The 13,146-nt window shown below is 42.4% G+C and overlaps 1 protein-coding gene across 1 annotated transcript; it reads left to right on the top strand.

Annotated features, from left to right (window-relative positions):
- Positions 1-3,347: 3,347 nt before the first annotated feature.
- Positions 3,348-12,964, top strand: LOC139386489 (uncharacterized). Its single transcript, XM_071132058.1, has 19 exons — positions 3,348-3,522; positions 3,889-4,903; positions 5,042-5,242; positions 5,426-5,915; positions 6,093-6,196; positions 6,376-6,401; positions 6,500-6,540; positions 8,097-8,229; positions 8,588-8,747; positions 9,043-9,163; positions 9,388-9,422; positions 9,733-9,796; positions 10,989-11,023; positions 11,262-11,325; positions 11,444-11,542; positions 11,641-11,654; positions 11,796-11,826; positions 11,945-12,017; positions 12,136-12,964. The coding sequence occupies exons 1-18, from the start codon at positions 3,514-3,516 to the stop codon at positions 12,012-12,014; spliced, it is 2,712 nt and encodes a 903-aa protein (XP_070988159.1). The 5' UTR covers positions 3,348-3,513; the 3' UTR covers positions 12,015-12,017; positions 12,136-12,964.
- The last annotated feature ends 182 nt before the right edge of the window (positions 12,965-13,146 follow it).

Here is a 13,146-nt window from a genome sequence, read left to right as displayed (position 1 = left end):
CCTTGATGATCTTTGTGGCCTTCCTGTGACATCGGGTGGTGTAGGTGTCCTGGAGGGCAGGTAGTTTGCCCCCGGTGATGCGTTGTGCAGACCTCACTACCCTCTGGAGAGCCTTACGGTTGTGGGCGGAGCAGTTGCCGTACCAGGCGGTGATACAGCCCGACAGGATGCTCTCGATTGTGCATCTGTAGAAGTTTGTGAGTGCTTTTGGTGACAAGCCGAATTTCTTCAGCCTCCTGAGGTTGAAGAGGCGCTGCTGCGCCTTCTTCACGATGCTGTCTGTGTGGGTGGACCAATTCAGTTTGTCTGTGATGTGTATGCCGAGGAACTTAAAACTTACTACCCTCTCCACTACTGTTCCATCGATGTGGATAGGGGGGTGTTCCCTCTGCTGTTTCCTGAAGTCCACAATCATCTCCTTAGTTTTGTTGACGTTGAGTGTGAGGTTATTGTCCTGACACCACACTCCGAGGGCCCTCACCTCCTCCCTGTAGGCCGTCTCGTCGTTGTTGGTAATCAAGCCTACCACTGTTGTGTTGTCCGCAAACTTGATGATTGAGTTGGAGGCGTGCGTGGCCACGCAGTCGTGGGTGAACAGGGAGTACAGGAGAGGGCTCAGAACGCATCTTTGTGGGGCCCCAGTGTTGAGGATCAGCGGGGTGGAGATGTTGTTACCTACCCTCACCACCTGGGGGCGGCCCGTCAGGAAGTCCAGTACCCAGTTGCACAGGGCGGGGTCGAGACCCAGGGTTGATGACGAGTTTGGAGGGTACTATGGTGTTAAATGCTGAGCTGTAGTCGATGAACAGCATTCTCACATAGGTATTCCTCTTGTCCAGATGGGTTAGGGCAGTGTGCAGTGTGGTTGAGATTGCATCGTCTGTGGACCTATTTGGGCGGTAAGCAAATTGGAGTGGGTCTAGGGTGTCAGGTAGGGTGGAGGTGATATGGTCCTTGACTAGTCTCTCAAAGCACTTCATGATGACGGAAGTGACTGCTACGGGCGGTAGTCGTTTAGCTCAGTTACCTTAGCTTTCTTGGGAACAGGAACAATGGTGGCCCTCTTGAAGCATGTGGGAACAGCAGGATAGGGATTGATTGAATATGTCCGTAAACACACCAGCCAGCTGGTCTGCGCATGCTCTGAGGGCGCGGCTGGGGATGCCGTCTGGGCCTGCAGCCTTGCGAGGGTTAACACGTTTAAATGTTTTACTCACCTCGGCTGCGGGCCATGTCAGTGGCACTGTATTGTCCTCAAAGCGGGCAAAAAAGTTATTTAGTCTGCCTGGGAGCAAGGCATCCTGGTCCGTGACTGGGCTGGTTTTCTTTTTGTAATCCGTGATTGACTGTAGACCCTGCCACATACCTCTTGTGTCTGAGCCGTTGAATTGCGATTCTACTTTGTCTCTATATTGACGCTTAGCTTGTTAGATTGCCTTGCGGAGGGAATAGCTACACTGTTTGTAATCGGTCATGTTTCCGGTCACCTTGCCCTGATTAAAAGCAGTGGTTCGGGCTTTCAGTTTCACACGAATGCTGCCATCAATCCACGGTTTCTGGTTTGGGAATGTTTTAATCGTTGCTATGGGAACGACATCTTCAACACACACGTTCTAAGGAACTTGCTCACCGAATCAGCGTATTCATCAATGTTGTTTGACGTTCATAAGTAGTCCAAAACGGTACAATGCCGCAGGCAGGTTCGAGGTCAGGGGCAGGCAAAATGGTCAGGCAGGCAAGAACAGAGTCAGGACAGGCAAAGGTCAGACCCAGGAGGACGAGAAAAACAGAGACTGGGAAAAACCAGGAGCTAGTAGAAAAATGCTGGTTGACTTGGCAAACAAGACGAACTGGCACAGACAGACAGAAAACACAGGTATAAATACAAAGAGGATAATGTGGAAGATGGGCGACGCCTGGATGGGGGTGGAGACAAGTACAGGTGAAACAGAACAGGATGTGACAATATGTTGCACTAAAATACTAAATAAGTCATTGCTAACCAGAATAATGTCATACATCGATACAAATGAATGATTCGATCTAGTTGACATTGATAAAGTGGTCGCTGTCATCTCTGCTTCTTTCGCGGTGCAAAGAGGTTTAGGGGCAAAAAAAATAAGAGGTTTAGGGGCAACACAAAAAAATGACGTTTAGGGGCAACAAAAAAAATGACGTTTAGGGGCCGAGGAGAAAATGCAATAACAAAACAAACAGAAAGATTTTCTGTGCAAAATGTCCAAATTATATCAGTTTTACCAGTTGTAAGAAAATACAAACCTGTGAAAACGACCCAAAATCATGTTTTTGATAAGATCTCAGTTCCGCTTGGATGCATGCATATTTTATGTGGTTGAAATTAACGGCGGTTGAAATAGGCTACTATCAGCTTTTATTACTCAGATAAAGATAGCACCTCTACAGACAGACGTGAGCATTTGCATTCTCTCAAGTTGCTGAAAGAAAGAAATCATATTTCTCCACTCTTGTTCCCAAGTAAAACATTTGGTGTATCATTTTAGCCTGCTGCAAGAAATGTTTATTTCTGCAGGAGGTAATATTAAGGCTATGTGAGAGGTCTATTTGAAGGTCCGTTCGGTGACTCGAAATTGTATAGTGCCTCACAACCATCACATAGGCTATAACAACCTGCACTGCTATCATCCTTTTACCACTACACCAAATCTTTCCAAAACATTACTTTTCTGGCCCTCCCTTCTCTTTTTTTTCAACTCGACATTTCGCAAGTTAACTTGTTCTGCCCGTTCCCAAAAGCATTTGGCGATAAGCGTGTTGGCTATTTGGCACGGTATAGTTTGGCCCTAATGCCACATAGCCTAAAATAATGAAATAAAAAACGAATAGATAGAAATTGCACAAGAATGATACATTTCTGGGGGTATTGTTTCTCTTTATTCAACCCGAACTTTATCCAGACAATATTTCATAACCCTAAACCCACCCTCCCCGCTGGGACTGCGGGTTACGAGTCAACCCGCTGTTGATCTACCCACTTGTTTTGCAACGCACACTTTATGACACACTCCCAAGTATGCAGCCCCATACTTCCAAGCTTTGGCTATAAAGGCCCAGACTTCTGTAGAGGCAGATTGTTCCTATGGCACTAAACCTTGTATTTAGCCTATAATATAACTATAATACCATACAATTGGCATTTATCCTACAATCAATACACTAGATATCATTGCGACTAATTAAAACACAGGTCCTTATAGAACACTAAAATCTGATAAAATCTACGTTTCAAGAAAATTACACTTTCTTCGCGTGCACACGTGACATCATTCAATAAGGTCATGCGCACATCTGCGCAGGTTTATTGCGGTATCTCTCTATTTGTTTGCAACTTCAGAGAGTTCAGAAATCAGTTTATCAGAGAATGCGTTCTATTTTTGGCGGCTACGTCGACATAATGAGACAGTGAACTGAAACGTGTCCAATTGCGTAAAATAACTACATTTGATTGTCAGTTGATGAAAGTAACGAGGAACAATGGAACAGGTAATGAAATTCGAGATGATCTATTGCTGCCCCTATTGATCTGTTTGCATATCTGTTGGATGTTGTTATCTTTGCTCTTTGCAAGGTCAACTCGCGATTTATCCGAAACTGATTACAGTTGGTTTTCTGTCTGCACAACAAACAGTATTTTAGTATACTATGAAACAACTGAGTTGTACATGTTATCTGTTGTACCATCCATGAACAACTGGTGCCTTATAATAATTACCCTAGTGTTATCCATATAATTAGTTGAATGCACACACTGTTATATGCTGAGGTAGAAACAATTATTACTTTCAAACAATTGTAGCCTGTTTTTTAAGCATTGTTAACTAATCACTATAGTGATCTCATTGATCCTAGGAGGGACCAATCAATGTCAAAGCTCTGAGGGCCAAGTTTCAGGAGGAAGCCAGAGCCCAGGCTCAAGCCCGGGACCAACACCGACCTGCCATTGCTGAGAAGCCCAGACGGCTCCCATCCACTGTTCCTGGGGAGCAGGAACAAACCTGTCATCCCCAGGATGGAGCCCTGATGAGCTCCATCCACTCGGCTGTGGAGAACAAACCTGTCATCCCCAGGGTCATCTTCAGGGATGGGACCAGGGTGTCTGGGGGCAAATGGCCCGTCTCCTTCCCTGCACTTGTACTGCAGGCCATCCCACCAACACCACCACACCAGAACAGTCTCCACAATGGTGGAAGGGACTGCACAGCGACAGCCAAGAAATCCTTCAAAGACCGCCACTTGCCTCTCGTACTGCCTGGCCTGCCTTTGAAGGAGCACAAAACCCATTTGCCACCTCATAAAGAGGTCCCGCCTCCAACAAAATGCAAGAAAAAGGGTTTGCTGCTCCACCACCCCTTCAAGTCAACCAAAGTCTCCAAGGTTGGTGGCGAACCTGCAGACGAGCCTGCGTATGCTGGTTTGACCACCAACAGACATTCAGGAGCTCCAGTAGAGGGGCTTGTGATGGACAGGAATAAGGCTGAAGATAGGCTGCCACTCCAGATGGAACATTCTAGCATGGAGTGCCCAACCTCCAGCCCAGACATCACCATCACTACTCCGTTAGAAGGCCCAGGTGAAGACTTATCCTCTATGGTTAGTGCGACCCAGTTCTTCAGCACGTTGGAGAAAGGCAAGAAACGGTTCTCACCTAAGCACCTGTTGGTGTATGCCAGGCCCAAGAGCCTGCGTTCCAATGGGGTCCATCTCTCAGACCATAGCTCTACCATGGACAAGGGAGTTCATCTGCCCTCTACAGATTATGAGAGTTATGCCCCAGAACATGACCTTCCAGCCCCTTTGCCTGTCTGTCTCCCGCACCTCCCTTGTGTTTCAGCTCTGCCGTTCATAATGAATGACTCTTCCCGCAGTAAGTCATCTCAGATTCAGAACAATTTTGTGATGTGGTCATTTTGTATGGTCATTCTCATGTTCTGCTACAATAGTGTTAGAGTTAATGAGGTATGATTGTATAGTTGAGATACAATTGCTGTCTTCATTTTCTTAGGACTAGAGACTGCATCAGATAAACAGTTTGGCTGGGATAGAGCAGAGCTTCTGCTTGTAAAATCTGATGGACTTCCCCCTCCTCATCCAGCCAGGAAACTTCTACCTGACCGGGGGTCTCTGGGACCTTTGCCGATGAAACCTCCAAGACCTCCAAGGGTAGATCTCAGATGTTACCAACCAACCACAGAACATCACAGAGGTACTTTCACTTCTATTTTCGACCAGTTGTGGTCAATTCCACTGTAAGTGACACTGACTCCAGATTTTTCACTTTAAACTTAAAGAATGTATGTTGATGTAATGCAATTTACTTCAAAGATCATTTGATGTGTGCTGTTTATTGAGCTCAAGTCAAATGTCTGTTTTGTTGTTTTGCTTGCAGAGTTGACTTCAGCGGTTGAACCTGAGACATGTGAGGATCCACACTCTGAGCCTCCATCCATTGCTAATCCTGAACTGGTTGTTCCAGAGTTTCCAGACTTTGAGTTGAATTCAGAACTGGAAACTGCAGAAGGCAATGCATTTGACCTTGCAGCTCTAGAACTAGAAGCTACAGAATTTGGAACCCCTGAATATCCAGTAGATCTAGACTTGAGGGTTCCAGATTTTCTATCCCCTGAATGCGAGTTACCATCTTGTGAGCCTCCAAAAATTCCCAGCTTTGACCAACGAGCCCTGACCCTCAGCAGTCATCATGATCTAGTTCTTTCAGAGTTCTTGGCTCAAACGTGGGAGTTTCCAGCTTCAGTTCTAAAACCTCAAGTTGTTTCTGAGCTATCTGCTGAAATGGTGCCTGTTGAACCCTCATTCACAGAGGACACTGACCATGACTCCGCTTCGGTTGAATTTCCTCATTCAGGACTGACGTTGAGGTGAACTGCTTGAAAACTATCTTATTTTTGCTAAATACTATAGTCTGCTGAAGTGTCTCACCAGGGATTGTGTGGGGACAGAAACTACTGAGTATTTGGTATAGTGAACTTAAGTTTAGCTCTGGGAAGTCCGTTATTCCTCTTTACACCTAACCTCTGAAATGTCCTCTCTTCTAGTGTCTGTCAACAGGAAAACTATTATGAAACCTGTGATAATGTGTATGAAGTTGTTGAGAACACTGTCAGTCAAAACTCACACAAACGTAAAGGCCCACCAAAGAGTAAGACACTACATATGTTTAATTTATTTAATTGAGAGCCCATATCATTATACCAGTATCTATAACATTTAGCCATTTTTTTTGATGAGTTATTTACCTTTTGTCAAAGCCTACTCTAATTCAAAGAGGGTGTGTTTATGATTTGTTCCAAACGTTATGTTTTTCAAATTCTCTTCTAGATCCTTATGGGGACCCCCATCCAGTGGTAAGTGACACAATTTTACTGCAGAGTTTATTTCGGTAACTGAATGGTTGGTGCTGTTGTGTATAAAAAATGATTTTGTTTTCTGTTTGTATCTGAAGAAGGAGGAGCCTCGAATGCACATATGGCCCCGGAATCCATGGTATGTCGGCTCTAAATGATGGCCCAATTATTCAAATATTGTAGTTGTTACACAGGCAAATTAACCATAAGTAAGCCCAAAAAGAGATTGTATTTGAAAATACCAATTTCATACCTTAGTTACATTGATACACAATGGACGCATCTCTTTTTATTTGTGGGTATACTTGGGAACAAATTTCCTTCACAATAATTCCTGGTGATTTAAAATAAATAAATTATATTCTATTTTTTTTTGTGAGTTTACTTAACTTTGGGGGCTAAATCGCTAGTGGGTTGATTTTTGCCAAATCACTAGCGGGCCTGTTGCTGACCCCTGGTGTACATCCCCTCCATATGCATTTGGACAGTGAAGAAACCTTTTTTGGGGGGGGGCTCTATACTCCAGCATTTAAAACATACACATGTTTTAAATGCTGCAGCTAACCGATCGCTGCAGCTGTACATAGTCCATCTGTAAATAGCCTACCCAATCTACCTACCTCATCCCCATATTGTTTTTATTTACTTCGCTGCTCTTTTGCACACCAGTATCACTACTTACACACCATCATCTGCTCATCTATCACTCCAGTGTTAATCTGCTAAATTGTAATTACTTTGCTACTATGGCCTATTTATTGCCATACCTTCTCATGCCATTTGCACACACTGTATATAGACTTTCTTTTTTTTCTATTGTGTTATTGACTGTACGCTTGTTTATTCCATGTAACTCTGTTTCTGTCGCACTGCTTTGCTTTATCTTGACCAGGTCGCAGCTGTAAATGAGAACTTGTTCTCAACTAGCTTACCTGGTTAAATAAAGGTGAAATATTTTTTTTAAATGATGGAGGATCATGAGTAAGTTGTGAAAAGGTTATGGAGGCACAAAGATCATAACGTCCATAAAATACTAAACTCCCCTAAACTCCCCTCCCCATTATTGGTAATGGTTAGAGGTTAGCATGATTTGTTATAACCTTCTCACACATCAGACATTATTCATGATTTTTCTTAATTTAGGAGTGTTTAGAATCATCCCATCTACTCACTTGTAAAGAAAGTTGTTCGTCATGGCCGTTCAGTTACTATTGGGCAAAATATAACACAACCAAAACAAACTGAAAATGCATCAACGAGTGTGTAGTCACAAACTTGATGTAATATTGGTCCAAACATTAAACCTTTGACTACTTTAACACCATATAAGTGAAATTGTCTAAATACTTATGCCACCTTCAAATGGGGGAACTAGACACATAAAGTGCCTTAATTTCTAAATGGTAAAACAGATGTATGAAAATACCCTCAAATAAAAGGTGACATTCTGTACTGTCGCCTCATAGGACACTTTTTATCTAAAAGTATAGAGCCACATTAAAATGGTGGCTTCACTGTCCAAATGCATATGGAGGAGAGTGTACATCATGTGCACAGGTGTTTGTCATCTCATGTCTCACTGATGTTTCAATTAAAGGGATTCATCAAATTCATCAATACCTCTAATATTTGGTTCCACTTCATAGCATGTTGTCAGTTAGATTCACGTTAATAGAATAATTATATTGTTCTCAGTAAGGAAAAGCAGAGCCCTGAGAACCACGAGGACAAAGATCAGAGGAAGAGAGAGAAGCACCGCCTCGAGAAGGAGAAGAAAGAGCAAAAGGAGAGAGAGAAAAAGGAGAATGAAATGAAGAAAAAATTCAAAGTAATTCTGAGCTTGTCACATGTAGACTTAATGAGAAATTATCTTACTAGCTATTAGTTTAAAAGTTGCTGTGTCATGGGTATCAGGCTCATAGGTCAGTCTTGTTTTGGTATTTTGAGGGTCCAGCTTTATTTTCCCATAGATCAACACGTTGACAAACAATATTTCAACAAGCTATCTACCATGTTGACCTAAAATGTTCCAGGATAATAGCATTCAAATTTGCATTCCAACTACTCAATTGTGAAATTTGAACTTTTGGATCCAATATGGCACCCATTAACGTTCCCAAAACACTCCACACCAAACAAAGTTTGCCAAACTATGGCTGTGGTTACTGTGTAACGTCTGTGTTCAGGTGACTGGCCAGGAGGAGGCGATGTACCATGCCAGGGTGACAGTGGCCAGTAAAGTGCGTAAGAATGACCTGCCAGTGAAGAGTGGTGACACGGTTAGCATCATCCGAACCACCAACTGCCCCAAAGGGAAATGGCTGGCCCGTGACGCCAACCACAAATGTGAGTTTGTCAATGTTGTATTATTGTTCTTTAAATGGCCTTGGGGGGGGGGGTCAGAAAGTCTCCGGGTAGGAGTTCAGATTTTTTTTGTAATTTTTTTTTTTCAAGAATACAAAAATGAGGGAACATTAGGATTAGTTTTTCTCCCTTAAGATCATCAGAGTAGATGGTTTTTGAATATGTCACAGGTCAGGAAAAACTCTGGCTAAACTGTGGCCCAAGTTATTATCAGGCTTCAGTTCTTCACTGCTCTGTTGCTGGGTGTTTTTCCCTGTTTGATTGTTGACTTTTCCAGATGGCTATATCTCTGTAATGAATGTGGAGCTGAATATCAAAGAGATGCTGGAGCTCGGGAAGAAGGCTCAGGCTGCTGGCCGAGGAGGCACAGAGGGAGATACCATCAGCATGGGGAGCAGGTACAACAGAATGCAACAGTCTATTGTTCAGTACTGTACATCAATTCCAAACATATTTTGTTGTACAGAGAAATATTCACTGTTCTTAGGAATAAAATAAAGAAAATGGAATGCAAAATGAAAGAATTTAAGCATGTTGCCATAATCAGGGTATTTGTATATTTTATTTACTCACTCCCTTTGGTTCCGTGCCCTTCCTATTCTGTCTCCATTATATTTTACAGATCATCTAATCATCATCCCATGCTACACAGCAGCTGTAAGTCATCTTCAACATGCTTACAGCCAGTTCTGTGTAAAAACTGCATGATTGATAATCAACTGACACATTGATAAAGTATTGTCTGAGGCACGTTGAAAAATCTGCCTACATTTACAGAGGATTGGAGTTCTGCAGAAGCACACCTGATTGAAATAACCCAGAGTATTTTTATCAGTTGGCTTTATGATAGTAAAGGAATTCCATGCATTTTAGGCAGCAGGCCTGCAGTGTGGTGTTGTGCCAAAGCCCTTCCCATTGGCTATGGTGGTTTTGGTGGTTTTGCATCCTATCATGCTCTCTCTCTCAGTCACAGATGATGATGAGGAGTGGACATTAGACGAAGAGACCCTGTCCCCCTACATGGAGAACCGGTGAGACTTTCTACACTGTTTGGGATGCAGTCATGCAATCCCATTTGTATTTGTAAAGCCCTTTTTTTTTAATTGTCAAGTGCTTAACAGCAGTGGTTCTTCATTGGTTTTGCCTCGGGATCCAAGTGTGTGTATGTATGTGTGTGAGATAGATAGATAGATATATATATATATATATATATATATATATATATACACATACACACACACACACACACACACAACATTTTTGTCAAAATGCAATCTGGAAAACAATTGACTACAAATACGGCATTCAATGTAGCAATTAAATGGCCAGAGAAGAACATTTCCACCTTTTTTTTCATTGTCAATAATTCCATTTTGCCCATATTCTTGTAAACCAATGTTAGTAAGCTCACTTGTTTGACTACAAAATCATTACCAAATCCACTAAATAGTGCTGCTGATAACTTTTATATTGAAAATACTGTGATTTGAAGAAACCTTTCTCAGAGATTTTAAATGACTTTCTACCTGGTCTTAGTCATTTTAAATTCAGGCGAGTATTTTATTTATCCCCCCCAAAATTCACACACTAAAAGAACTGCTGTAGGGCCTGCCGAGTGGCTCAGTGGTCTAAGGCACTGCATCGTAGTGTTAGCTGTACCATTAGAGATCCTGGTTCCAGTCCAGGCTCTGTTGCAGCCGGCCGCGACTGGAAGACCCATGGGGCGGCGCACAATTTGCCCAGCATCGTCCGTGTTAGGGGAGGGTTTGGCCGGCAAGGATGTTCCTGTCCCATCGCACATTAGCAATTAGTGTTTCCTCCGACACATTGGTGTGGCTGGCTTCGGGGTTAAGCAGGCGTTGTCAAGAAGCAGTGCAGCTTGGCTGGTTTGTTTCGGAGGATGCACGGCCATCAACCTTTGCCTCTCCCAAGTCCGTACGGGAGTTGCAGCGATGGGACAAGACTGTAACTACCAATTGGATACCACAAAATTGGGGAGGGAAAAACAACTCCTGCGACCCAACCAGTTAAATCGCTGCTTTACAGTTCACGTTTGATTCGGCTCAACCATGTTATCTCCACAGAATTTCTGTATAGATAATTGATGAAAAACTTTAAGACTGCAATGTACTGTGTATATAAATTAAATAATTAGTTTGTTTTTCTAGGAAAAGCTGAGTGAAGGACTGATACATTTAATCTGTTTTCTTATGTATTCTTTAGCATTCACAATCGGACTGTCTCAATGCCTGACATGCGTGAGTAGGATTTTATATGGTATATATCCATATCTTTGAAGTTATAGATTACATGTTTTGTTTCAGACGTCTGGATTAGAGAGAGTGTACCTGCGGTCTCAGGTCTTCATTCTACTGCCCATATACTTATGGCAGACCATTTCAATCACGCCTTCAAAGACCACCATTAAATGACCCTTTCTACTAACCCCTTCACCCTCTTCATCCCTCTCTCTCTCCTGTCCCCTCTCACTGGAAGTCTGCAGCCATGCTAGTGCCCACCACACCCTTAGTGATGGCAGCATAGAGGACCCCCACACACAGTAAGGCTCTACTTTGTCTTTACTGTGATGCCAAATTCAAATGTTATTTATGCAGCCTTTTCTACCACAATGTATCACAAAGTTCCCTAACTTAGTAGTTAACGGTTTCTGTCTTCAGAACCAGACATGAGGCTCTTCAGAAGTTAGCCATCTTCTTTCAGAACAACAAAGCTGGCATCAGTGACACAGCAGAAGACCGAGTGCCAACCCCTACAAAGTACAGTACAGTATTTACAAATTGCATTACAAATCCTCACTGCCATCTTTCTATTCCATTATTCTAATTTTAAAACTCTTTCGCTTTGTCTTCTGAAGTGCTGAAGCGCCAAGTAAGTAGCTGGATACTGACTTCTCTATGGTTGGGTTTGCTATCGCCTCGCATGTCACTGTCATTGATTGTGGTGAGTTTGAAAAGTAAACTCTCACTCCAGCCAATGTTTGTGGGACTTTATGTTTATGTCCATCTACAGGCTTCCTATGTGTTGTGGAGCCTCCATACTCGTAAGTGAAGATAGTGTGTGTGTGTGTATATTTCATGCATTATCCTCATTGGTCTTAATAGCCCTTGAGGTAGTAGTCTAGCTTGGACCAAAATGTATGTACTTGTTTTCTATGGCAGAGACCAGGAAGTGGTTTTTGCAGATTTTGAACTACTTCCCCCTCCAGTTCTATATGCAGATTTCCTGTGACAGGTCAGTACAGACTAACACTAATGGCACAGGGGTTTTCCCTGGTCAGATCATTATGGCCAGGAAAAACTGCACTGGTCCTAAATTCTGAGCATTAACAAACTCTTTCTCTGCTCTCTAGCTTCACTGACTGAGAGAACTAAAGGGGAGCACAACAGTTTCTTCTCCCATGATTGGCTGAGTAACCTGACCGTTACTGATGCAGGCCAGGCAGCCAGCTGACCAACCCCACACATATCACTCTGCCTTGGGCCTGGAGAACATACCATGAACTCCAGATGAACCACTGTCGTTCTAGATCTATGGACTCTAGATCTACCTTTTAGATCCAGATGAACCACAGTCGTTATAGATGTATAAAACTAGCTCGATAAACCATTGTCATATCTCAGATCTGTTGGATTAAAAGCATATAAATAAAATTAATAGAACTGTCTGTATTATATTTGAATGGGGATGTCCATTCTGTTTATGCCTTTAATCATATCCAATTGCTGAACTCCGATAACTTTTGAAAACTGGGGGAGGGGTGTTTATTATTATTATTATTATTATTAGTGAAGTACGTTTGACCTGATGGCTTTATTTCTCTCGATCACATTTGTTTTGATAGTTGTGTGGCTGCTTAATGCTTTATCCATTGCATGTGTACTGTTATACAATTGTTTTTGTTCTTGTTGCCTTTTGATTATGAACACAGTAAGTAATTCACTTTCTGTTCATTGATCATTTTGGCACTACTGAATGGGAAACGATGAAGTAGTAGTCTGCACTTTCCATAACACAATGGTGAAATGGTGCATTGTTTTGGGTACAATGCCTTGGTCAAGAGTATGTATAATTCTTTTTTGGCTCTTCACACTTGTTTTGGTCTGTTTGTTCAAAATATCTGATTTTGATGTCCAATGTATCACCTTTATGTAAAGCATCAAATAAATGGTCATATAGTCTAACAGAGTAACACTTTTTTTTTCCAAAAGAGGGCACGCTACCCTGTTGTAGAAACTGACCGATAAAACTATTAAAATCAACAGAGTGACTTCACTTCTCACAATGTATCCAATCCATGTAATGGTAACAATGGAGGTACTGAATTTAAAGATGATAGTTCAAGTAAGGCAGCTGCTTTCAG

The sequence above is a fragment of the Oncorhynchus clarkii genome, chromosome 28 (genome assembly GCF_045791955.1).
Source record: "Oncorhynchus clarkii lewisi isolate Uvic-CL-2024 chromosome 28, UVic_Ocla_1.0, whole genome shotgun sequence".
In the NCBI taxonomy this organism is placed as follows: domain Eukaryota; kingdom Metazoa; phylum Chordata; class Actinopteri; order Salmoniformes; family Salmonidae; genus Oncorhynchus; species Oncorhynchus clarkii.
The sequence above is the reverse complement of the archived record's forward strand: the minus strand, read 5'-3'. Positions and strand labels throughout refer to the sequence as shown.

Bases quoted from the DNA above. Each gene is read 5' to 3' on its own strand.
- LOC139386489 (XM_071132058.1), top strand. The intron at 6,541-8,096 runs GTATGTCGGCTC...TATTGTTCTCAG, and splicing joins ATATGGCCCCGGAATCCATG to TAAGGAAAAGCAGAGCCCTG. The intron at 11,024-11,261 runs GTGAGTAGGATT...TCTCACTGGAAG, and splicing joins TGTCTCAATGCCTGACATGC to TCTGCAGCCATGCTAGTGCC.